This window comes from Argiope bruennichi, chromosome 7 (genome assembly GCF_947563725.1).
Source record: "Argiope bruennichi chromosome 7, qqArgBrue1.1, whole genome shotgun sequence".
In the NCBI taxonomy this organism is placed as follows: domain Eukaryota; kingdom Metazoa; phylum Arthropoda; class Arachnida; order Araneae; family Araneidae; genus Argiope; species Argiope bruennichi.
In genome coordinates, this window is record NC_079157.1 from 2,315,415 (window position 1) to 2,343,260 (window position 27,846).

The 27,846-nt window shown below is 36.1% G+C and overlaps 1 protein-coding gene across 2 annotated transcripts in view; it reads right to left on the reverse strand.

The window, feature by feature from the left end:
- Positions 1 to 2,080: 2,080 nt before the first annotated feature.
- LOC129975659 (metabotropic glutamate receptor 3-like) overlaps positions 2,081 to 27,846 on the reverse strand; it is a 171,145-nt gene continuing 145,379 nt past the window's right edge. For both annotated transcript variants that reach the window (XM_056088765.1, XM_056088766.1), the window contains exons 10-13: positions 26,860 to 27,099; positions 23,459 to 23,663; positions 20,804 to 21,096; positions 2,081 to 4,311 (exon numbers count right to left, since the gene is read on the reverse strand). In XM_056088765.1, coding sequence (XP_055944740.1) covers positions 4,067 to 4,311; positions 20,804 to 21,096; positions 23,459 to 23,663; positions 26,860 to 27,099 — 983 coding nt within the window. In that variant the 3' untranslated portion in view covers positions 2,081 to 4,066. The remainder of the gene's footprint in view (positions 4,312 to 20,803; positions 21,097 to 23,458; positions 23,664 to 26,859; positions 27,100 to 27,846) is intronic.

The window sequence follows — 27,846 nt, forward strand, 5'->3', positions numbered from 1 at the left end:
TTTTTTTTGTAATAATTTCCAAGGAATGAGATCCACAGAAAAAAAATATATTATCGGCAAAGAGAAGGTATTCAATTCTCTCCTCTACGGTTTCGTGGAAGTGGCGCATAAAGATGACAAACAGAATAGGTCAGAGAACACTGCCCTGTGGGAAACCTCTATTCAAGGTTTTAGAAAGAGAGTGCCTCCATCGAATCTGGAAAGTTCTGTGTTGAAGGAAGTTGAATAACTACTTTACTGTGTTGCCTATGATGCCAAGTTGTAAGCCTTTAAAAATAAAGCCATCAATATAGACAGAATAATATGCATTTTTGATATCAGGATTTATACCAACGAAATACATGCATACATTGTTCACGAGCCTCTGTGATTTTTGCCTGACTATTGTAAATGACAGTTTGGCTGTCTGTGAAGAGTACGAAACCGTGCGGGCTATTGCGAAGCTTGTTGTTACAAGTGAAGTAATGCATTGAGTGAGGATACTTTTGAAGATTTTGCAAAAAAACCGAGGTTAAGGCAATGGAAGAAATAGGCCGATAGGAAGAAACTTTGGTTTTGTCTGTGTTAGGTTTCGGAATCGGAATAATTAGAGCATGTTTCCACTGCTTGGGAATGTCAGCCGTTTCAAACTGATGTTGAAATAATTTGAAGTTAATTGCTACCGAAATCTTCGAACCGGTCGGCTGGAATATTGTCAGCTCCAGGAGTAGAGTTTTTATTTTTATCGATTGCTTTCTTAAGCTCCTGAATTTGCAGTTGAGGAAGAAGTTCATTCCAGAAGATATCCAAGGGTTCAATATTTGTATTTTGATTAGAAAATATATTAGCAAATTATTCATTTTGGTGTGCTGGATCGCAAATATAGCGATTGTTTTGTATAATAATCTTATGTTTAGAGTTCTGATTTGTATGATTCGAAAGTTTATTTAGAATTTAAAAAAGTATTTTTCGATTTCGAGATATAATGTAGTTTTTTCCCCAACATTCTCTTTCCACCTTTCTTATTTGAAAATGGAACCGATTTGCAAATAGTTTATGTTTCATCCAATCTAAAGTTGGAGTGTTAAGAATATGCTACTGACTATAATTCATAGGATCGAAAGACTATATAAAATTTAGATCTCATAATTTTTTTAGAAGTACATTTATTAACTGAAACAAAATAAAATGTTAATTATCTGTGTCATGTAAATCTTTTTGAAATTCAAACTGAAAATTAAGTCTTATGTAAAATTAGAGAAAGCTTCATAGAATTACCATTTTTTTTATATTGCATAAAATTATTAAAAAATTATAACAATAATTATGAAAAATTATGATTTTTATAATAATTAATTATATAAAAAATTGTTCTACGCTACACTTAAGACTTCGGTGATGAGCAGCTCTCTTATACTCACATTTAAAAAAATTTCTTATTTTACTAATTTTTTTTTTGTATTAATAGAATTTTAAGAACTTAATTAATCAGTTTGAAATTAAAGCTCCCATTTTAGGGTAGATGATAAAAAAAAATTAATCAAATGCAAGCACAATGAATAGAACTGCGTAAAATTTATATAATAATATTTGGTAATTAATATAGATAGCTTATGACTATCTAAACTAGAAGCCAAAAACTATTTTGCTGAGGAAGTTATTAAGGTCAAGTTAAAGAAAATATTTAATTTAAAATTTTAGCAGCCATTAGTCCAGGCAAATCGGCTGGTTGCCAAAGATGGTTAGTAATTAATATGATAGAAACTAGAAATTAAAATTAGACGTATAAGTACAAGGATATTTCGCATGGAGCGAAAATAAATAATTTATTTGCAGTCTTGAACCCTTCCCGTGATTCACAATTTCTATCTAATTTAATGATCCTTTCTCTATTACTTCTTAACTACAGCATAGAGGGAGTCACATAATTAGAGTAGGTGTGAATCAAATGGTGTCAGCCCAAATTTAATGCTCTTTCACGAATGAAGTAAAAAATATGAAGACCTATCGCCTCAAGTGTCGCGGCATTCTTGTGCAAGAAAAGTTAAGCGCCAAATGCATTCCCAAAAGACAAGACAAAGTTTTGGAATTCACATATTTATTTACACAGATTGCACAAATCACATGCATAAGACTAGATTTACTACTCGTCATCAGTACACATTCATGGAATATAAATAGGTCAACACTTTTTTCCACAGATTGCTAAACATACATCAGATTAACCCTATGAGCCCTGACCGCCCGATAACGCCCCGTTCAACAGGGGACTGACTCGGGCATTTTGAGTCGGTTAAAAGTTTAAGGGGTGAAAGGTGTTTCTAGACGAGTGCTCATTTAAATTCATTTGAATTCATTTAACCGCCCCAAAGCACCTGAGCCAGGCCCCTGTCGAGCGGGTTGATATCGGGCAGTCAGGGCTCATAGGGTTAAACCCGCATATTCACAGATACGTTGTAAATGCATTTCTTTTGAATAATAGCATTTGTGTAAAATTTTTCACTTCTTCCATTTCATGTCCCTTTTAGTTTTAGATTATATAATAAATATCTTTTTTAGAAACAATTTTTTTTCAATGTATCCTTTTTATGCAATTTAATTTGTAAAGCCACATATATGACACATATTTCGTATTGCAGGGGATGTGATGTTTTGCGAATGTATTATGATATTGAAATAATAGGATACAGTGCAAATTGCTTTTCCAATTTAGTTGTTATATAAACATGCGTATTTGAAAACCCACGAGCAAATAAGAAAGTGCTACTGCACGATTCCATTTTGACTGCATTGAGGTAATTCATGGTTTGGTTTCTACCTACTGATAATACGAATGGAGGGAAAACCTATCAGAAATCCTAGGGAAAAGTGTTTTAAGAATTTCCTCTGAGGAGAACAAAGTGTTCTCTTTTCACTACTTCGCTATCACAACGGTTCTTCTTTCTATCGGCGCAACGTTTCTATTGTTATAAGTTTCCTGCACAAACAGATAAGCCTGACTTTCCAGTTAGCACAAAATATGTAGGATAGTTTATGATTTGGTGTAGTATCTGGAATGCTGTGTAACATTGTAGAGCATCTTGTGCTAAAAGTATTTCCAATACATTTCAAACAGCTATTCTGAATAATCCTGCACATGCTAGATGATGTGAGGCATCAGTAGTAAGACAGTTTGAGCATTTTTAGCTTGCGCGTTTTTATGTGTTTTCTTCAATTGAAGATCTTGTTTTACCTTAAAAGTGACCTCAAGATGAAGACGGATTATCTGAAGAATTACGATAATAGCTGATGAACAGCAGAATGATTTGAAACTCATGTTTTGTCATAAGAGCAGCATCACCGTCATACCGTCATTAGAAGTCAGATATTTCTAAATTTTGCGACTTCAGTATATTCAGGCTTATAGTTCCAATGAGAAAGACAGTACTTATAAAGTACCTTATCCCAACACTAATTAATCGAATAGCTTTGAGTTTTTTCTTCCTTCAGTCAATATAATAAATGTAAATATTGGAAAACGGAATTGATAATGAAAATCTAATGAACTTGTATTGTTTACTAACTATCGAAGTAAATAAAACTAAGACTGTAGAAGTTTACTAACTTCTAAAGTCTTTTGGCGTTAAATATTTTATAGTTAGCTAAGTCTTTTATCGTTCATTTCTCACAGAATTCTATCAGTAGTTTTAGTAGTAACATGGCTCAGGGAAGTGGGTCAAAATTAATATGGGGCATTTAAAATCAATCCTTAATGACACAAAAACTAAACAAGATGTATATTACATGAAGTCCTAACTATAGTAGAACCATTATATTCCCCACTTCTTCTTGAGTCGGTTAAATGCAGCAACATAGACTTCGTCATTTGGCGGTTGTTTTTATGAAGAATTTTCAGTTCACATTCAGTATAAATGTAAATACAGCGACTTCGTACTGCTTGGAATATGGCACAGCTTCTTTCACCAGACGACTTGAGATCATAAAAAATCTGAATACTAAGAAATGGGAAGGTAATTCATCCCTGAAGTTCGGCCGATCCTTTAGGGCATCCTTCGCGGCCCGGACACACACTTTAGGCGGATGACTGTCACAAGGTCATGTGCTGGTCCAGATTGGGGTATGCTTGGTGCTTGCAGTTGGGAGCCAACGGAGTTTCGTTCATCGTGATATTTTCTGGCCTCGCCGGGCACGAGTTTTTGGAGTGGTGTTCGGGGCCTTGTGAGTAGCACACATTATGGTCTGAGTTGTGCTTATTGCTGGGAAACTTGGTGTTGCGCAAGGAAGAGGGAGAAGCCGAGGAGCACATGCTGTTTCTATAGTTGTCCTTGCAACCTGCAACAGTGGAAAGAATGAGAGCAAAGTATGGCATGAAAGCAAAAAAATTAAAATAACATTGTCAGTGACAGTTCAAGCTGACAGCACGGGGGATGCTAAGCGTTCTATCATATCCCTAATGAAATAAGCCTATTATTAATGTATATTTAGAAGATGCCGATATGTTTAAGCAAAATTTCTTTCAAACTCCAATTATAAATAATAATCAATTATTGGTTTGAAATAGAGATCATTCTAGTAGAGTTTCTATTTCCCAACAATTAAACTTCTGCTCCTTGAAATGATAATAAATGGTAATCGTTAACATCATAATTATAGAAGAGAAACTGATGACTTCGAATTTTAGCAACTAACTATATTTAAATTAAGAAAAATATATTGACCATTATCACATTTATTTTATGGTATCACACATATTTTATGCCAAACTCTCACCCCATTTATATTATTTCTACGCAATAAAAAATAGTTTTCGTTGAAAATACATCTGGAGCCTCGCGAGTGTTTAGAAAGTAATAAAATTTTTTAAGCTAAAATTTTTGAATCTCGATATGCTGTAAAAGAGACTGACAAAATGTAAATATTTGATTTTGTCTGATGAATAAATAACACATTTCTCTGATCAATTAAATCTATTTGCACTTCAACTTTCGCTTCACTACGATTTTAATAAAATACCTTTTTTGTGCAGTTGATATAGAATTCTTCTTTTTTATTTTGAACCAGCGTTATTCGCTTATTACAAATCAATGATATCGCAAACAAGCAAGCAAGCTAATAAACAAAACATCTCTTAAATTGTGATTCCCTTTACATTCAGACACTGCAAGGCTTTGGAAGATGATTTGCAGTCTGATTTGACAACACATGGTCTGTTTCTTTTCTTCTTTAATCTTTATTTTTATCTTCTTAAATACCTGCTATTAGTTCACTTCTCCTTATATATATTTATATATCTTGTTCAAATTTTCTATCGTTAATAAAATACTTTTTATTCATCCAATCAAGATCATATACATTTTTTTTTTAACTTGTAATGGATGACACTTCATGTTAATACAGTTTTTTCAATTATTAATTAATTAATTAAATTTGTCCAGTAATTTCTACCTGGTCTCCAAATCCGTCGCCATGTCTCCAAGCTCTGAGATTGACCGATCATAAAGAATATAAGATATATATAAATAATATAAGAAAATAAGTAGGAATTCAAATAAAAAAAATTTGCCACTTAATATTGTAATTCTGTCATATGTATATATATATTTATATTAATTGTAATTATTAAATAAAAAGTAACTAAAATAATTTTTTTTGTTGACCTAAGTAGGAATTGACTTAATTTTTTAAAAATATATTACGTGTTTCTTTACATATAATAAAATGATTGTGTGTGTTGGCACTCTACAGGCCAGACCACTTGACCTAGAGCTACCAAACTTGACACACATATATATGGTTGTGGATGGGAACTCACACCACGGAGCGATTTTTTCGGAATGTATTTAAATTTTAATTTATTAAAAAGTAAGCAAAGTTTTGGCGTTTTACAGCGGTAATTTCCAAAAATATTATAGTACAAAAACGATTTTTTAAGTCATCTTAAAGTTCAAAATATTAACTATTCAACGATACCTATTGTTACGAAATTTCCGGGGTTCGTTTGGATAGTGGAAGTTATATGGTGTGGAGAACGCTCAACAGCTGGCGTAGGCTTCCGAATGATGTGATAATGTTGATGCGTTTGGCGACTTCCGCACTTTCGAAGATGACATCATTCACTAATCTGGCGGCGACTAACGATCCATCCGAGACTTCTCAATGCTTTTGACATGGACCTCTTCGTCGTTTCGGATGGTACACCCATACTTGGTTTCTCTTCTTAAAATGCAATGTGTCCCATGGAGCGAAACGCTGGATCGTAGTAGAGGCTTCCGGAATGAATTCTTGCCGGGCTGGTCAGTTGGTCACTTTAAACTTCTTCCATCGAACCAATCGTATATCAGGATGATCCAACGGTTCCTTCTGAAGTCCACTCGAAAGCCAGGTATTCGCCTTCATCGCCAAAGCTTCGGCGGGAATATCTCCGCCTCCTATTCCCGGCTCATTCTCGACACTTGAGAATTGTCCACAGCTCTCTCTCCACACTGGATCTTCTGAAGAGGACATCTGCGTTTACGATAAAGGCTCTTCTGCAACAACACAACTTGACCGAATACACAGCAGATTCATCGGCTCCTATTTGCATGACACTCCTCAAAAAATCCACAGCAAATCCGAATTCTTGTAGGAAATCGAGGCCGTGACAACAAGGATCAGCGATTCCAGCCACGTAGTCTTCTTCCGTATCATTATGCAAGGAGATACCAAGAGGCTTGCAGAGAGGTAGTCCCTTTAATCTTTAGGACGAATTCAATCCAAACAGGGTCGCATTAACTCTTGCATCCATAGGCATCGAGCACGGGTCGCCACCAACAGACCCGTCCGAAGAAAGTCCATCTTCTCCATCCCCAAGCGCCTGCACTTTCGGTTCCACTTCAGGGGACATTCGGAGAAGACTGTTTCAGTTCCGCAATTATTTGACAGTCTCCCTGTTCGTTCCTCTCCTTATTAAACTTCGGTTCATCCTCCGGATGGCTAAGCTCCTTTTCGATGACACCGGTCTCCATTCGATCTTCAGCCTTTTCTTCTTTCACTTGGCTCTCGCTGCTTCCTTCCATTTCTTCTGTGATAATTTGGACGTCTTCGATTTTATTAACTTGATATTTTAAAGCTTCTTTCATCGACGAAATTTCTTTCTTCAATTCACTCTTCATTTCTTCATATCCGTCTTTCATAGCTTCCATAGATTTCTTCATCTCAGCCAACAGAGCCAATAACTCACCATTGCAGTTATCAGCCATCGTAGCCTGAGATCTCGTTTTCACTATACACTGTTGACCACTATCCCACTTCTGACACCAAATGTTACGAAATTTCTGGGGTTCGTTTGGATAGTGGAAGTTATATGGTGTGGAGAACGCTCAATCAGCAGGCGGCAGTAGAAAGAGAAACAGCGACGTTTATTTAAGCGAAGACACACAGGAAAGCACAAAGACGACAACTATATACAGCACAGAGAAGACAATTATCTTCAGCCGCGAGACGTGCAAACAGCAGCACACAACAAGACTCTACTGAAGACAGTAGCGCACAGCTTAGTTCAGCACAAGCTTGACTCCATCGCTGCTCTGCTAATCCCTGGAAGACCAGTTCTTCACCGTCGATTCCGACTACTCTTCTCTGTCGCTTCCGACTACACTTCATCGTCTATCCCGACTACTCTACTCTGACAGCTGCGGCTGCCTCCTTTTATAGGTCTCAGGAGGCGGGGCTAGAAGCCTCTCAACCAATCAGGAACGTTCGAGGCATATCTTGGTTCCTAATGGACGGATCGGGAAAATTCTAAATGTTTCGGGTATAATCTATTGTGGCACCAAACTCGCCGAATGGTCGCCAAGTTTGTCGCCAAGCTCATGGACCTTCAACGCGACACCCGGCCTCCGTCCACTACAGATGACTGTAAAACTGTCTTTCTGATGATGGAACCAACTATGCTGGGAAGCGCATCACAGATTCGTAACACTATTATTTTGCAATATATTTTTTTCAATTTTTTAAAGATAATATCTGGAAAACCGAGCTTCGTTCGGCAGTTTTCTTTTTCGTTCGTTTCCTCGAGCTTAGAGTTTTTTTTTTTCTTTGAGAAAATATATAGATACGAATTACATACTAATTACATGTGAATATTTTTCAATCTCACCTACATATGAACTAGTCATTTAAATAAAAAAAATCACGAATGCATTTAGTTTAACATGTTATTTGAAACAATCTGCTATATTGCAGTATTTATCTTACAGTTAATCCTTCATTACTTATATTTTTGAACTTACAATCAGTTTTACCATGGTGGAATCGGATCCAAAATGGCACTGTAGGACACTGTCAGCATAAGAGCAGATAGAAGAATGGTCTAATAGTTAGTTATAAAAAAATTGTGTAAAATTCTGTTTATTCAAGAAAGACACGTATATATAGATAAATTTAAAAAAGCAAAATCTTATCTAAATATAAAATTCAGTGTTATTTTAGGAATTTTTTTTTTTTATATATATATATTTTTATATATTCAGGACATTTACTCTAATCTGGGCCCAACAGTAAATTTCTTAACCGTTAATAATAGGCATATACAATTAGAAGGAAAAATTATCTGAGTGAAGTAAAGAATACTCTTTTATGTAGTTTCGATCAATAAATGTTCTGATGAATTATGAATTTTGTATTTTCATATTTTGTAAAATATCTTTGAAAAAAAACTCCTAACATTTTAATAAAAAGAAAAGATTTCACTAAAACGACTAAAACTGAGTGAGTTATAAAAATTTAAGTATTATTATTTTATAAAAGTGGGCGATTTTAGACCACCGAATTATTTTCTGAAAGAAGAAACATCTCTGAGTCCAAAGTTATCTCGAGGCGGATTAGTCTAAAATCATGAAATTGTTGATTATCCAAAAATAGTGAAATTCAAAACTTCATACTTCAGTCAGATTGGAACGCAGAAGTTTTCGTTTTTATGTTTAAAAGTTTAAGTGTCAAGAATATTTCACAAGATATGATTCTTTAGGACCAAATGACAGTGTAGCAATCGTACTAATTCTCTTGGAAAGAGAGCGCCAAAGTGTGACGTATGTTCCATCCCCGTAAATTATCCAATCACATTGAGGTGCAGAATGAGTCAGGTTCCTGCCTCACGGAGAGCGGAAAGAATACAGGAGAGTAGCTCCCAGCGACAAGGCGCGATGTTGTTGGCTGTTAAATAAAGTTATATTTTTGATAATAAATGTAGAGTGATTGCTTCCAAACCCTTATATAGAACCAGATTATGGTAAATAATATTATGGATTAATCAACCTCTTCAACTGTTTGAAATTTAGACTTCATAACTTTTTCAGAAGTATATTTATTGACTGGAAAAACTAAAATATTATTATTTGCATTATTTAAATCCTTTTGAACGTGAAGCTAAAAACTTATGTTTCATTCTATTTTTATTGAATTAATCATTTTGATATTGCATAAATTATAAAGCAAGATTATAATGCACATATAACATTGTTTAACGATTTAAATGTTAAATGATTCTAATAACATATTCAATGCTAATAATATATTCAATGCTAAAGGAAATAACATTAAATTTCGGTAAACATGTTTTTGTTTTAAATCGAAATTTAATCACTTCCATTTCAATTTAAATAAATTTTACAGGTGCCGACAGGAAATAGTGACAAAGTTTTAAGTCATTTATAATAGTAAAATTTATATGACTATTAAAATTAGCTGCTTAAAAATAATGCTGTAGAAGTTATTAAGAGATGAAGTTGGAGTATTGATAATTTTAGCGAGCATTAATCCTGGCGAACCATCTGGTCACCAAAGGTGATTAAAATTAAATCTATCCATTTCACAGAAAAAGATGCAATCAGGCAGAACATTAAAACTGCCCAAGCGACTATCTGATAATGCATGGATTAGTTCTGTAGCGGTTTTAAGTGGCAAGCTTTGAACTATTTCAGAAGATGAATTGCTTGAAAGTTTTTTTTATAAGGATATACTAAAAGTACTGAAGATTTTTGTGTGACAACTTATTGTATTTAAACAATGGAAAGCTTTGAGATGTTTGTTAAATATAACTTAACTATAGTGAATTATAAATGTTAGCACGTTGCGTTCGGTGCTCTTCACGTTCCACACGCTCCAATGGCCCGCATATTTTTGAACGATCTAGAAGCATGCTTGGCAAGCAATAAGATGCATATACGTCCATTTTAGTGTATTTTTACGGTATATAGTATCATGTGTTATTGATAACTGAGATTAAAAATTAACCAATTTATGATCATGCGTCAAAACAATAATGAGAGTTTTAAAATGTTGAATCCATATTGATTCATTACCTAGGAAAAAACCTGCCTTTCCTTTATATCAAATAGATAGAAGCATTCCAACTGCTATTCTATAATTGATTGCAAATAGATTGGAAATCAGTATTTTTGGGAATGGCGCCGTTTCTAATACTACGAAGGCAATAATAATAGCGAGCTTAGAAGGAAATGCATAAGCTAGCTTTAAAATGTTAAGGATTTCTGTAGCTAGATTTAATGATTTCTTCCTTGAGTGTTTTATTTCGCTTTTACTTCTTATTTATTCCATTTAGTAATCCATGACTCAGATTGTATTAACTATTAAACTATAATTTTGTTTTTTAAATTTTGAAATCTTGTGCATTTTTTAGTTTAGTAACGCGAACTCTTGCGCTTTTTGAAGAAATAGAAACCGATTCCTCAATTCAATGAATGTTGTATAACGTATCAGCGCTCTAGAACATACATTTATGTATTTATATAAATTATAGATTTATTTTCCATTTAATACGATTGTTTAAACTGAAGAAATAAAAAACATATGCTAATTCGTTTCTAAATACGTTAACTTCCTTTCGCCACAGACTATCCCGAATTTGGAATTTCTAGGATTCCCTGCCTGTTGAATGAATATACATGGAAAGATTTATTAAGAAGAAAAGAAAATTGTTTACATACGGTACGCAAAACAGATAATTGTTTACAATACAATGATGATAAAGGGAGCGTTCGGTGGGGAGTATGTGCAGAGGAAATCTGATGAAGTTAATATTTCTTGGAGAAGGGCTAGATTGAGGTACGAGACAAAAATTTATTCAGGGCTTGGGGCTGAGGAGATAAATTTTTCGTTGTCTTGCAGGAACCACACAAAATCTCTCATTTTGATTTTGGACATCTTTTTTCCCATAATGTTGATCCACCAGATTCATTCGAGGTCGTGGGTGGGTTTGTTAAGACGGAAAGATGTGGTGAGAGGGCAGCCAGTGGCATAATGAAGGAGATCGCCTACTTCACCGTAGTCGCATTAATCCGATCCTTTAATATGAAGTCGCTTGAAGTACGAAGGGAAAGGGCCATGACCAGTTGTAAGATAACATCTAGCATGTTCCAAAATGAGGGGTTAAAGGAGACTTAGGAGATAAGTTGATAGATAAGTTGTCCCATCTTACTTGCCATCGCTGTAGACTCAATTTATTTAATATACTTTTAAGATGGCTTCCCGGAACTGGATATTGAACGGTCGTACCTCTAGAAATGGCCTGTTTGGCTAAGGAATCTGTCGCCTCGTTGCTATCACAGCTCACATGTGCTTTAACCCATCCTAACTCAATAAAAGGTTGGCGGAGTAAAATGGCTTGAATATCCTGTACAATTGGACTTGAAGTGGAAAATGAGCAGATCGCTTTTAAACTGGACTCGCTTACTTTTTACATTTAACATCATTTCTAATCCATCTATTGGGAAGTGATTCGAGAATGACATTTGAGTTATCTACGGAGGAGTTGCACTCCGAGAAAACAAGTCAAATTGCAAATTGCAAGACCTTTCCGCCTTCTAAAGCCCTACAACTTCCTCTGCTCGAAAATAGCTGAAATTCTCTTCTAGGGGGAATGTTTTCGACGAGCAAATGAAGTCGTTCGCTCCTCGGCGTAAGGGAAGCAGGAGAAGCCACACGAAAACCCCCCTCCGAACGGAACCAGGAAATGAAATCGCGTCACATTTCTTCCTCCATTCAAATATGAGAGGCAGCCCGTCAGAAGATTAAGGGAGTTTTTTTTTCTCTACTCTCGTAGTAAATGTGAACTGAGCAGAAGAAAGAAGCCTTTTCTCCTAAAGCGAAAAACGATTCTTTTGGTGTTTGAAATGGTTTTCATTTTCTCCCATTACATATTTCGTAGTAATATATCATTATGATTAAATTTATTTCATTAGAAGTATAACTAAATTTTTTTCGTTTTCTTAAATTAATTTTTTAACTTTGTGTGCTCTTCTTCTTTTCTGTTTACATTTGCATTATTCATATTTGCCACATTATGAGAGCTCTAAATGAAAATGTAACAGTAATTTAACAAAAATGTTTACTTCATTTGGTTCGTTTCCTGTTTGAGAAGAAAAACTTTAGCAGTCGAATTTTTATTCATTTTCTGATGTGTTTGGAATTTCGAAATTTTATTCTCTGTGCAGTTCGATGGCAATACACTGTTTCAGTGCTTACAGAATTTAGTTATGAATTAATCAATAAATTTAAATAAATTTTGAACCCAAAATAAGGATGTCATTTAGAACTTATTTCAAAAATGATTTAAACTTTAATACTCATAATAAAACATCATAAATGTAAGATAGTAAAAACATCATAAGATAATAAAACATCATAAATGTAAGAAGGTATAGAAAACCATCAAATTATAAAAATACTCCACCATTTCGCACACTAATAAAAATGTGGGTTTTTTTTTTAATTATATTTAATGAATCTATTTTATCTACTTTTAAAGCTTATCTTTGTAAAATTTCTTTTTCCATTTTATTTAAGGACTTCTTTGTAATTCAGTTAATAAATACTCTAATTAGCGTGTGGGAGAAACTTTGCATCTAAAAGAATACAATATATTACAAGAATACAATATTCATTAGAATATGGTGTATGGAAGAAGTATTTACAATGCCGATAAAAAGCACAAAAGATACAAAACGAGCAAAACAGTGAAGGCGAATATTTTTTTTTTTAAACAAGCGAAGAGCTGAAAAGCTTTTCCATTTGGCAATCGCCTCTTTGCAAAAATCCGGAAAATAAAGCATTCTACTTTGAAAACTTGCGCAAAATGTAAACACAGCGAAAAATATCAGACGAGAAGCGCCTTGTAATGAATCAGCTTCTTCCTGGGTGACCACTGTGACATTCCTTTTTCCCACACTCGATAATGTACATTCCGGGCCATTCTTCATCAACGAAACTCCCACAGTGTTAAGTGCCTCCAGATTGCCAAATGGAAGACCCTCCTTTTAAGTACGGTCATCTGGCCATTTAGTGCTAATCCAGATAAGGAACCACACGTGCGTTTCCCAGGCAAATAAATCGTGTCTTCGAAAGGCGACAGTGTCAAACACTCCAGATGTCCTGCATTTTTCCCATGGTGGAGGGTGAATCATCAATGGACATTTTCCCACGGGCGACCAGAGACGATTCAGGTTGTTCTGAACGGTGATTGGGTAACAGGGAGTCTGAGAGGAAAATAAAAGGTGAGATTTTTCGGAAGAAGACGGAGAGAAGCTTCGTGTGAACCAAGGAGAGGAGCTTCGTGTGAACCAAGGAGGAGAAGCTTCGTGTGAATCGGACTTCTGCGTAGAATTCCACCCGAAGAAAATTCGGTGGATTCCGAGAGCTACCCCCGGAGTAGCCTAAGACGCCAACAGCCTGTTCGCTGTTCTTGTAAAGTTGTTTCCTTCGAAATAGTTCGAGGAACTATTCTTGTGTAATTTCCTTGTTGTAAATAGCATCATTCATTTAACCTAGATTAGAAAGAGTTGTTTTTATGTAATAAAGCTGTAAATAAAAAAATTTTGATCATATCGCTACCTGTTTTTGGATCGAGACTTTACAGCTTTAATATTTGGTGGCAGCGGTGTTGATAGAACTTTGCGCGGTAAGCTATCATTAGCTAACTGGACTTGCGTTTCAGACTCAGAGATTTCTAGTCTGAGAAAACTTACAATATCTAGGTTAAAGTTACTTTTTAAAAAGTTGCGTGGTAATTGCCAACTTCAAGATCGACGAGTGGAACTCAAAGCGAGGAAGAATCGCTGAGCTGCAAGAGCGTACTGACCCAAGTTAGAAAGGAATTCTCCAGCCGCAAGTTCGACGAGTGGACTCAACTTCGATTGGAATTCCCTCTACCTCCAACCTGGTATCAACCAACCGACGAAGTGTTCCGAGTCTCCTGCACACCGGTGAGTGCTTCCTAACTTTCCTTTCTCTAGAGGCAGTAAATTTATTATAAAAGTAACTGTCGATCACTGAAGTAAAATTTGAAATTTCAGTGTAGCATTTTAGAATTGGCTATTAAAGCAATTCAGTAAAGAAATTTTTAATTAGTTGGGACTAATTGTAAAGATTAAAATTTTGGTGTACAAGTTCTGTTAATAAGTTATAGAAGTAATGTTAAATTGTAGATGCTAATTAACTTGTAAATGCTAAATGTAACCACAGGTTTCAGTGGCTGAACCAAATGCATTCGATGAATGATAATTTTGACTTTTATCGAATGTGTATTAGATGAAAAATTGTGTGACAGTTTGCAGTAATTAGTTGAATAGAAATCTGCTGATTTCAGTAAATTATTCAAAACTGGTGAAATATTTAATAGAATTTATTTTGTGTATTGTATAAATCAACTGTGTTTTATGTGTAGTGTTGATACATAAAGGAGTTCCTTGTGTTTAAAATCAGTTGAGTTTTGTGTAGCTTAAATTTTTTTTTGAGAGTAAGATAGCTAATCAGTTTGTAAGTAGAATTAAATTAAGAAATGGCTTTCTTAAACAGAGCGTTGAAAATAGATTTATTTTCCCTGACGGAAGAATTAGGGATCGAGACTGACCCTTCAAATAAAGTAGTAGATCTGATCAGGAAAATTAAAGAGTTCCCAGATATTGACTCAGACTTCGTAAAAGATAGATATGAAGTTATAGTGGAAGAACGAAAAACAGAGAAAGAGCGCGGCGTAGAGGCAGAATTACAAGCTGAAAGGCAGCGCGAACGGGAATTTGAGTTGGAGCGTTTAAGAATATCTAATTCCTCGGAAATTAATAGCTCACATTCAAGCCGAAATGAAAATTCTAGACCGCGAAGAGATATTAAGCATTTAATGCCTAAGTTTGATAGTAACCAAACTGATATGTCAATTTATCTGACATTACTAGAGAGGCAATTAAAAACCGCCGAGATTGACGAGGCTGAATGGGTCTCTCAACTACTGTCATTATTGCCGTTAGATTTGGCTCACATCATAGCGAAAGAACCGGAAGACAAAGCTCAGGATTACGAGCATATTAAACAAGTTTTGCTGGAACGATTTAAGATAAAAACTGAGACATATAGGCAGCGTTTCGTGAGCCATCAGAAAAAACCGAACGCATTGTGGAAGGAATTAATTTTTGATCTGGAACATTTCTTAGATGGTTGGCTTTCGGGATCGGGTGTAACGGATTTTACCGGGCTAAAGAAATTGTTAATCACCGACCAGATAAAAAAACGCGTCCCGAGCCAGATAAGAGACCATTTTCTAGACGTATGGTCGGAGTTCGTAGATCCTTTTGTTCTAGCCGAGAAACTAGACCACTACGAATCGGTGCGGACGAAATCCAACTTTGTAAAATTCCCCGAAAGAAAAAGGGTTGAGAGAAACAGACCGTTTTCGCCTAAGGAAGAAGAGAAGTATAAAGCGACGGAAAGAATGGCAAACGCTAAACCCAATGAAAATAAATCGTGGAGGAATTTAGCCCCACAAAGGAATTGGAGGGGAGACAATTTTGATCAGCGGAAACAATTACAATGTTATGAATGTCTGTCTACGACGCATTTAAGGCCAAACTGCCCTCAATTAAAAAAGAATCAACCGACAGAGCAGATAAATCACGTAGGAAGCGCGCACGAAAATGAATTATTTGCTCCCTATATAAGTGAAGGATCCGTTAACGGATCGGAAATTAAAATTCTCCGGGATTCAGGCGCCAGCGTAGATATCGTTACACGAAATTACGTCAGTAATGCAGATTTTACCGGTGAGGTAATTTGGGTGAAACAACCATTGGACTTAGATTTGAGGTGTTTGCCTCTGGCACGTGTAAAGCTCAATAGCCCAGAGTTCGGGGAGGTCGTCACAAAGGCCGCTATTGTTGATTCATCTCTCGATCAAGGAATTTACCTTCTTAGTAACGCCACGGCCGAGTTACTTAACAAACGTATCAGTATTGCCACTGTGAATGCTGTCACTACTCGTTCACAAAAGGGGGAAAACGCGAAAGGGGATGGAAAAGCAAGGAGAATAGAAAGCGGGACAGGAGGGAAGAATGAGATAGAACCTGAAATGCAACTGAGAGAAGAATCGTTACCACCCATTGAGATAGGGGAAGGAGCTGAAGATTTATTCACTCCGTTCAAGATAACTCAAGAAGAATTTTCAAAGGCTCAAATGGACTGCGGAACCTTGGAAGAATGTAGGGAACGCGTTAACAAAGGACATGAGGGATTTAAAAAGGAAAAGGGATTGGTTTTTAGGGTAACAAAAGATCATTTAGGAAACCCGAGATCTCAATTAATTGTGCCGAAAAAATTCAGACCGGCAATATTAGAGATGTGCTACGAGTCGACGTCGGCACATCTGGGGGTAACTAAAACGAAAGATAGGGCCCTAAAATATTATTTTTGGCCAAATTGTGTAAAGGATATCGAGAATTACGTTCGCTCGTGTGATCCTTGTCAACGAATCGGTAAACCAAGGGAGAAGACAAAGGCCCCTCTCAAATTAGTTCCCGTTATATCGGAAATTTTTAGCAAATTAAATATTGATTGCGTAGGACCATTACCCATTAGTGAGAAAAACAATCGATATTTGTTAACGGCGATGTGTATGTCTTCAAAATATCCGGATGCAATCCCTATAGAAGACCTTACGTCAATCACAGTGATAAATGCTATGTTAAACGTTTTTAGTAGAATGGGGTTCCCCCGTGAGATACAGTGTGATTGGGGTACGTCGTTCACTAGCTATTTAACCACAGAATTTTTTGATAAGTTCGGAATAAAAGTCACTCATTCATCTGTGCGGCATCCCCAGACACACCCGGTAGAGCGTTTCCACAAAACCATTAAGCGACTTCTAAAGGTACTATGTTTAGAGTCCGGGAAGGATTGGGAGAAAAATCTCCCCGCAACTCTGTTAGCTTTGAGAACGGTTACTCACGAGAGCACAGGATTTAGCCCCGCTGAGTTGGTTCACGGAAAAAACCTAAGGACTCCAGAAGTGCTGTTATACGAGCACTGGGTAGCACCGAAAGAAAACGAAACGGCGGTAGCCAAATACATGTACGACTTAATAAACCGCATGAGACGTTGTCAGGATATAGCAGTAACCAGGATGTTGGAGACGCGAGATAAGAGAAAATTATGGTATGACAAAAATGCTGTCCATCGCCAATATAAATCCGGTGATCAAGTGTTGGTGCTCGCAGCATCTATGCCGAATAAACTATCAGTACAGTGGATAGGGCCAGGCGAAATTCAATCTCAATTGTCGGAAACGAACTATATAGTGAAAATGACAGGAAAGGAGGCCAAGCCCCAAATTTTTCACGTTAATCTGTTGAAACCTTACCATAAAAGATTGGCGGAGGTGAATCTAGTGTTCCACGAGGAAAAAGTGAATGTGGAGACGGAAAATGATTTAGAGATCGCATACCCGACGGGAGACGTAAACGCGTACGATTTCGAGGAAATATCTCGAAGTAGCAACTTAGAAGAGAGGTTAACGACGGAGCAGATTGGGGAACTCAAAGAGTTGTTACATAAACATAAAACAGTTTTTTCAAATAAGCCGGGAAAAACCCATCTAGTTGAGCACGATATAGAACTGATCAGTAATCAGCCGGTTCGGTCGAAGCCATATCGCACATCACAACGCCAAGCCGAAATTTTGAAATCGGAAATAAAGCAGATGTTAGATCTGAAAATAATTGAAATGGGACAATCAGACTATACATCACCAATGCTGTTAGTAGAGGCACCGGGAAAGGCCCCAAGACCTTGTATTGATTACCGAAAATTAAATAGTGTAATTAAAACTGAGTACTTCCCCTTGCCCAATTTAGAAGAGCGAGTAGAAAGAGTTTCCGCCGCAAAATTTATTACGGTACTAGATCTAGCGAAGGGCTACTGGCAAATTCCAATGACGAAGAACGCAAGTCGGTTAGCAGCGTTCGTAACTAATTTCGGGACGTATCTCCCTCTAAGAATGCCATTTGGATTGGTGAATGCGCCATATTTTTTTAGTAAGATGATGGCTGAGATATTAGGGAATTGTGAGAAGTATGCAGTACCTTACTTAGACGATATTGCGATCTATTCCGAAACATGGGAAGAACACTTGAAACATGTTGACGAGGTTCTTAAAAGAATAGGAGCGGCAAATCTAACCGTGAAACCATCAAAATGTCAGCTAGCACAGAGCCGGACGAAATATTTAGGACATATGGTAGGAGATGGCGTTCGAACACCAGCCGAAGCAAAAATCAAAGCAGTGATAGATTTTCCTACCCCCAAAACAAAAACTCAGATACGAGCTTTCCTTGGGCTAGCGGGTTATTACGCACACTATGTGGAAAAATTTTCTGTCATAGCCGCACCTTTAACCAATGCATTGAAAGGTAGGATGACGAAAGAGCAGATTAGATGGACGCCCGAATGCGAACAAGCATTCCAAGAATTAAAAATGAGTTTGACAAAAAAACCCGTCTTGCATGCCCCTGATTATACAAAAAAATTTATAGTCCAAACTGATGCGTCGGATGTAGGGATGGGAGTTGTAATGTCTCAATTAGATTCCGAAGGCAAGGAACATCCTATTTTATATCTAAGTAAGAAATTTTCAGACGCGGAAAAGAAATATAGCACGACTGAAAAAGAGTGTGCTAGTATAGTATACGCCATAAAGAAGCTTAAATTTTACTTGGATGGCCAGCACTTCACTATTGTCACGGACCACAATCCGTTAGTTTGGCTAAAAACCAATGCGGGTAACAACCCTAGATTGATGAGATGGTCATTGGCTTTACAACCATACAACTATACTGTCACACATAAACCGGGCAGTAAGCACCAGAATGCTGATGGTTTGAGCCGCTGTAACCTTTAAAAAAAGGAAAATCTAGTGATAAATTTTAATGTGTAAACGGTATTTTAATGTGTAAATAGTGTTTTAATGTAAATTGTTTTTTAAAATGTATTTGTATTGTATGAGTGCCTCTAAGAAGGGATAGTTGGTTCCACGACCCAGTAGTGACTTTCGTCCAAGACTGGACAAAAGTCCCCTTTCAAAGGGGGGGAGAGTTGTAATGAATCAGCTTCTTCCTGGGTGACCACTGTGACATTCCTTTTTCCCACACTCGATAATGTACATTCCGGGCCATTCTTCATCAACGAAACTCCCACAGTGTTAAGTGCCTCCAGATTGCCAAATGGAAGACCCTCCTTTTAAGTACGGTCATCTGGCCATTTAGTGCTAATCCAGATAAGGAACCACACGTGCGTTTCCCAGGCAAATAAATCGTGTCTTCGAAAGGCGACAGTGTCAAACACTCCAGATGTCCTGCATTTTTCCCATGGTGGAGGGTGAATCATCAATGGACATTTTCCCACGGGCGACCAGAGACGATTCAGGTTGTTCTGAACGGTGATTGGGTAACAGGGAGTCTGAGAGGAAAATAAAAGGTGAGATTTTTCGGAAGAAGACGGAGAGAAGCTTCGTGTGAACCAAGGAGAGGAGCTTCGTGTGAACCAAGGAGGAGAAGCTTCGTGTGAATCGGACTTCTGCGTAGAATTCCACCCGAAGAAAATTCGGTGGATTCCGAGAGCTACCCCCGGAGTAGCCTAAGACGCCAACAGCCTGTTCGCTGTTCTTGTAAAGTTGTTTCCTTCGAAATAGTTCGAGGAACTATTCTTGTGTAATTTCCTTGTTGTAAATAGCATCATTCATTTAACCTAGATTAGAAAGAGTTGTTTTTATGTAATAAAGCTGTAAATAAAAAAATTTTGATCATATCGCTACCTGTTTTTGGATCGAGACTTTACAGCCTGTACATTGCGTCGCACAACTTAACGCTTTAAATGCATATTTAGATAACATGTCAATTACAACTTCCATGTTACTGTCACTTCACGTCAACTGATGTCATTAATTTTCGGATTTCCTCTTATAGTCCAATCGAATCCTATTTTTTCTAAAAAAGTATATAACAGTCATTTTACTGTCTTAAGTTTCTCAGTTCGTACCTGGAGGTTGCCGAATAAGTGAGAAGGAAGGATGGATGTTGCAAAACGAGTCTTTCGGATTTAAATAAAAAAAGTTATTAGATGAAAACTTTAAATTAAGAAGCTGTAGTTATTAAAAAGACCTATAAAATGAGTTATAAGGCGTGGTAGTGGTTTCATTAGATCATGAATAAATTAATAATATTTCCTTTCCAAAAAAAATTGAGTAAATTTTTTGGTATTCCACTTATATATATTTATGCAGACTTTTATACAAAAGGAAATAACTGATAAAATATTCAAGACTTCTTGAATATTTTTTCAGCTATATCAGTTATTTTTAGGGGATCTCGACAAAAAGGTACTCGCATGGATAGGCGTTTTCCAGATCCATTATAATTGTTCCTCTAAATGGATAAATCATAATACTTTTGCAGATTAAGAAACTTAAGGATTCGAGGAAAATATTCATTGTTAAATGTCGGAGGCCTACCTCCATTGAGCAGGTTGGAGGGTGGCGCCTGATAGAGGCCCGCCGCGGGCAGCGCCAAGCAAGAAGAGTTTCTGTTGTGAGGGCACATGACGGCATCCTTCGTGTTTTTCTCCGGCTTGAAGACGGCAATGTACACCTTAGGCATGAAGAGGCAGGCGAGCTGCACGGCGCCACTCAGGCTCAGCAGCGAACTGAGGGTGACGGAGCGAATGGTGTTGCTGGTGCTCAGCACAAAGAGAGGGAGGAAGGCCAGCCAGATGACGCACGTCGTGTAGTTGGTAAAAGTCAGGTACCTGGTCAAACGAGATAATTTGAAATAAATAAATGGAAAAAAAAATGTGGTTTGAAAATATTATTCATACATTTTCTTTACACATTAAAGCATTTGATCGTCATTCACAATATTAGATCTCGCATACAATGAAACCAGAACTTTTTGAAATAAGAGGCCACGTCATTCCAACCAGCGCTCAGTTAAGAGCTCTGGCATTAAAACACATTAGTACACTGGTGAAAAAAAGATAAGCAGCGGACATTTTTTTTCTCCAATCCACATTTTCCTTCGCCGGTGTCTCAAATTTATGGCCATTTTTATGTCCTTGGATTAAAATCATTTGCTGTTGGCGGGATTTTGTTGGAATCGAGTGACTTTGGAAGTCACTCGATTGGATGGCGACCGCGATCTGCCATGTATAAACAGAGCGGATATCCCCGAATTCGCAATCATTTTGGTCACTGAACGGATTGATGGGTATGACAGAGGAATTTTATTAAAAACAGAATATTTACAGAAGATATAACATAAATTAATATTAACAGAATTTACTATCATATAAAACAAAAAAAATATAATATGTAACCGTTTATTATAATTTTATACTTTGTAATAGGATAGAAAAAATATCTGGAGTAATAATAAACAGAATAATATTAAGAAGTTTTTAAAAAATTAATAATTCGGTGTTTATTGCACTTATTATCATAACATGGTAGATGGAATGGGAGTAAAAATTAATGCAAAATAATTTGGTTAATAGTTACGGAGAAAGAAAATCTCTTTTAGAAAGATAATTACAGATGCAAATGGACATGAAGAAATTGTGGACTGGCCAAAATCCTCACTACACGCACTAGTGCCTTTATTCGACGCCGAGGTGACTATGTGGTGTGGCATCGCAAGAACACTTCTTGCGGCTTGTGACAAGACCTGGCTTCTTCGAAGAGATCACTTTCGTAGATATGAAAACGTGTTGTGCTCAATCACAAGTGTTCGCTGAACGATAATGTTTTAGAATCATCTAAATCCAGAATTTCAGCAGCGAGATGTCGTTAATTACCTTATACTGATCCAAGGTGTTGTTTATAATCTTGAGTGCGTACAATCCAATAACAATATCTAACATTTCCTTTCGCTTAGTTGAGTAGATAGGTAGCTAGGGGTTCATATATCGAGGTAATTTTCTTTTTCTGAACACCCTGCACTTATAAACTTAAGAATCAAACTGAGAAATAAGATTTAATTAATAATGAAAGAATTTAAATATATACACATTATTAAGTTTCTAGTGGTTAAGATATGCTATGGTTATGGAACATTATTCGCAATTTGGAGGAAGAAGTTCGAATCTCTGTCCGTGCATTTTTACGTCGATGTGCGCTTTAGAGCAAATAGTTAGTTGCCGTTGGGTTGGATATGGAAGGCTTTCCTGGTTTTTTTCCAAGTGAGAAACTAATGGGGACTGTTTTCCCCAGAAATTCTTCGAGAAGAGAACTTATTCCACATTTTGAAATGAAATGAAACTTCTACTTTAAGCACCTTTGTTTCCAGTTTCATTTTGATTAACATAAGATGTAATATTTTCTTTTCTTTTCTTTTTCACCATGAGCTTCAGATACACGGACTTGGCTAAATATGCTAACTAGTAGGATTAGAGACACAACAAATATCGGAGATAATTCAATTATATTTTTCCCATTTAAATGATATTCTGAATTATATAAGCCAAATAATATTTGGGGAAATTTGACAAAAGTATTCGATGGCAATCGCGATCCTATTTGAGGTAGAAATTCAAAGCATTACTGCAAAGGCTTCAAAAAAGTGTCAAGCCCAGTCCTCGAATATTTATTGCAGAATGCGGCAGCTAATGGATCGAATTTAGTAAATACTGGATATCATTATCTTTAATCAGCATGAATTATTTAGTAGATACCCTATATAACAAGCACCTGTTATTAAAGCATAATAAAAAGATAAAAATCTTCTAGATAAATATTTGGCATTTAACAGCCTCATAATCCCGAGATGCGTGATCCCCAAAATTAATTTTATTCACTTTTATTAACATTCTGTTTTGAAGCTATGTGAAATCTATTTTGGTTCCAGTTTCATAAACAGTGATGCAACAACATGGATGATACTTGAACCAGCAATACTTATTCATATTTCCTCACTATACTACTGAAAGAAAGTTTGAGTATTGACGAAATTAGTGTGAACAATTCCCGTAAACGGTGATCTTCCGTGGAATCGGGATTTCAGTCAGGATCCTCCAGTCGCGAAACCGTGGTTTCGCCATGAGACTGCCACTGGATGTCAAAAGAAGAGAGAAGAGTTATCTGTCCCATAACATTCAGAAAGTGAGAAGGACATACCTAGCCTCATTGAATCCATCCGGGCATTTCCGCGTCTTGAAGGCGTACACTGTGCAGAAGCCGATGAGGACGAAAGGGTAGATGAGCCCTACCAGGTACGAGGCAGTGTCCGAACCCAGACAGATGAGCACGTTCTCTTCTCTTGTGGGGTACATGTACGTCACTGCGGGACGGTCGTACAGCAGCCACGTTGTGTTGATAATACCTGTGAGCAATTGAAGCAAAAAAGTACTCATATATTTCAAGCATGAGTGCTATCTATACCAATGCAAAAATAAAGAAATTAGGAGTAATTTTGTAATATATAACCAACTTCATGTACACATTTTATGCACAGTTGCCTTCCCAAAATATTGCATGTCGATTTCTGTAGCTTTGTATCCGCTGAATTAGTAACTGCATTATGAAATATCCTTTAAGAAAAGGATTGGATTTGGTTACATTTTAGAAAGTAAGCCACAAACATTGAGAATATTAAGCTTCAAAACTCATTCAATAATAGTAACTTACCGACTGAATAATTGCACCCAAGTGCGATAGAAGTGATGAAGTTACTCTTTTTCTTAACAACCATTGGACTGGCACGGCTTATTATTATGATGACAAAAATGAGAAACAATAATAACAGTTCAACATCAAAATAATTATGTTTAACTGTTATTGTAGGTCTGCGTCACGGTAATTTTTGCAGATTCTTCCTTAGTTTCAACATAATGCAATGAGTCGTGAATACCAAATACAGCCCATTAAATTTTTATTTCCTTCTTAAAGCTATTTCTGTTTTGCTTCTACGGAACAGAATTTCCCTCTTTTATTTTTCACCTACCATCTACACATTAAACTACATGTCCTTTGCTATCATTTCAAAACTCTTGTATTTCTCAGCATAAAGTAGATTTCTTTATTTATCTTAAAGACGCAAACCTTAAAGCTGAATTTAAATTCACTGTAACTATGATATAGGGGATGTAAGGTAAAATTATGCAACAAAAGTTAGTATCGAATGAACATAACAGAAAATCATGTTCTTTTTATAAATAGCCAAAACATTTGTCTATTACCCTATCAGGCGTTATTCTCTAATATAATAGGAATGATTTCACATGATTAGAATATGAGAATTTTTAAGTGTATAGAAATCTTAAACTCTCTAAAAATTTATCAGAAAGGAAACGCCACTCTAGAAAATTTAATTTGAAAGTGCTTTGCTTTTAAAACAATCTCACGCCTTCCGTAGCATTACCTTCAGCGAAAGGCCGCAACCCGGATATTCCTGAACCAATTATTTTGATTCCTTGGGGGAGAGAAAAGAAATTCTCTAAGAAACTTCTAGGGTTGAGGGCTCGTTAAACATTCATTAAATCCATTCGCTTCACGCACGTGCCGATGCTGTCAAGATGTGTGTTTGCACAAGTTTGCTGTCGCTATGGGAACGCTGTTCATTTGCATCGTACCTGAACAGTAATCTTCATATGAGTATTGAAATGTCAGTGGTTTCACGGCCAGATATGAGATTTCTTGCTTACATTTTCTAACAGACCCTCAAAAAGAGAACGATAACAATATCGGGATCAGTTTTCATTTATGATGAATATTTATGGTACTTTTGTTAAGGACAATGAAAATGATCAGTTCTTCGATCTCTGATCCTTACTACTAGTGACCAAACATTTAGATGTCGAAGCGCAGAAGAAATTTTGAAAATGAATCACCCTTTTAGGTATCGTGTTTTAAAATATATGATGACCAATAGCTCTTTCAATTGCTTCAAAGACCATTTGCTAATGTAATAAATGAAATCAAAAACTTGATTAACTAACACATGATTAATGTGTGCATGTATGTATGAAATTAAAACGATTTACCAATACATGATTAATGTATGCATGCTTGCATGAAATTTTTAAGTTGTTTTAATGGTGAAGCTGCATACTGTGCTGCAGTACACGATATTGAAAAATTCATGTGAAATTTTTTAATTTTTCGTATGCGAGGCATACAAAAAGAAAGTGACAATTTGACGAATATTCAAAGTTTAGACCCTCTAGGGTCCCAAACCCAATTTGGTAATATATCTGCATATTTCTTTAAATATCGATGTCTGTGTACGCGAGCAAAATGGCTCAGAAACCGGAAGAACAAAAAGTTCAAACGGCCCAACGAGGAAAACTACTTTTCCTAACTCTTTGTAAGATTTTCTTTATTTCATGACAGAGGAAAACACAAGACGCGATTTATTGTATAAATATATGAGATAACCTAAGGCAGATAGATACTCCAGATTTGATTTTGTATTTATCATTTCATATATTATTAATGTATTTTTCAGTTTGGAAATTTTATAATGGTTATTTTCAGAAGAATTTCGTAATTTTGTAAAGGGTTTAGATGAAAGGAATTTCACATGAACCTCTGTGCAGTCTCCAAATTTCTCATGCACATAAAAAAAACCAATCCTATATAAAAAAACTGCTGTTACCACACCAATAGGACTGTTTGAGTTCAATCGCATGCCTTTGGGTCTTAAGAATGCAGGTCAAACATTTCAACAGTTTATGGATGAAGTGTTGTGCGGCTTAAATTACCTGGACGATATTCTTGTTGCCTCTAAAGATTTTCCCAAACATTTGAGTGATTTGAGACAAATTTTCCAACGACTTGATCAGAATCACGTTATTTTAAACATTGAAAAATGTATTTTTTGTCAAACAGAATTACCCTTTCTTGGATATTTAGTTAGCAAGGAAGGTATCTCTCTTTGACGGAAAAAGTTAAAGCTGTTTCCTAAATACCATTCCCTAAGACTGTTTATGAATCGCGTCGTTTCCTAGCAATGATTAATTTTTATCATCGCTTTCTCGCTCGAGCTGCACATGCAGAATCTCCGCTTTATAAATTATTTAAAAGTAATTAAAAAACGAAATAAGACCCTAATTCATTGGACACCAGATGCATTTCATTTATGTGAAGCACGTAAAAAAAATGCTAACTTATGCTGCCTTATTTGCACGCCCAAAAGACGATGCGAAATTGTCTCTTATGACGATGCGTCGGAGTTTGCTATAGGTGCTGTTTTGAACCAACACGTCGATAACAAGCCACAAACACTTGCATTTTTTTCTTGTAAGTGAACTCCTACTGAAAAAATTATAGTGTTTATAACCAAGAATTACTTGCAATCTAAAGTGCTGTAGCGTTTCTTGAAGCTCTGAACATTTTAAGTGGAGGAATTAATCTATACCCCCAGACGTCTGATACATTAATTGTGTGCCTTTAAAATCAATAATCCTTCACTTCAGTAATCAACACCCCCATTCAACAACCACGGGGTCAACATTTATCATAACACTTTTAAAAAAAACGTTTTTCAATAAAATTTCTTAATCTTTCTGGCTTCATACCTTCTATGGAGACGAGGAGGGCTGTGATGATCAGCTGGGATTTGGGGCTGGTATAGCGAGGCTTCTGACAGGGCTTTTGTCGACGGTGGTTGAAGATGCGAGCGATGCGGTTCGTTTTGGTGACGATGGCGGCGTAGCACAGCGTGTAACAGAACCCCAGAAAGAAGCGAGTGATGCCGCAAGTGCACGGCGCGGGTTTGGCTACGATCACAAAAGTCATACTGAACGACAGGAAGATACCTGAAAAGATGTGTATTTCAGAACTTACTTAGAATTTTGAAATTAAATAATCAAGTGAAAAAATAATTTTTAAAAAAAGGAATCGAATATCTATGTCAAAATATTTTAAAATTCCTAATTACTTTAAGCAATTGTTTTGTTTATTGTTACATCACACAAAATTATCTGCTGGGCAGCACATAAAAATATCCCTCTTATAAATGTATCTTCAATAGTTTTACTGTGAGTGTACCTCAAATAAACTTATTATCAGCTAGTGGCATTTATCTTCGAGGTAATATTTTGCATAATATGGTACGAATATGCTTTGTAACCTTCATTTGGATTTCTGTGTTTGTTTTGAAATTTGTGAGTATTGAAAAGATTTGTAGCAAAATTATTACATTATACTATGTTTTGAACTCTATAAAGCTGTTTCATTTCATTTATCAAATAATATTTTCTTTCATACCATTTCCATCTTTGATCCAACATAATTTAATGTATCCCTATATAAATATTTTCCATTACACACACACACAAAAAAAAATGCATATATTTATCTACAAATTTTCAGTGGAAATGTCGGAAATGAAATATCATTTTTTCATTGATTTATTTGTTTGTCAAGAAATAACTTACAGGAAAAAATATTTTTATGATTTATTGCATGGGATCAATTATGCTTGAAACAATAATGTCATTGCTTTTAAGTTCTGTAGTGAATAGCATATAAGCCAGTCAACAACTACGCTACCCGAGCCATTG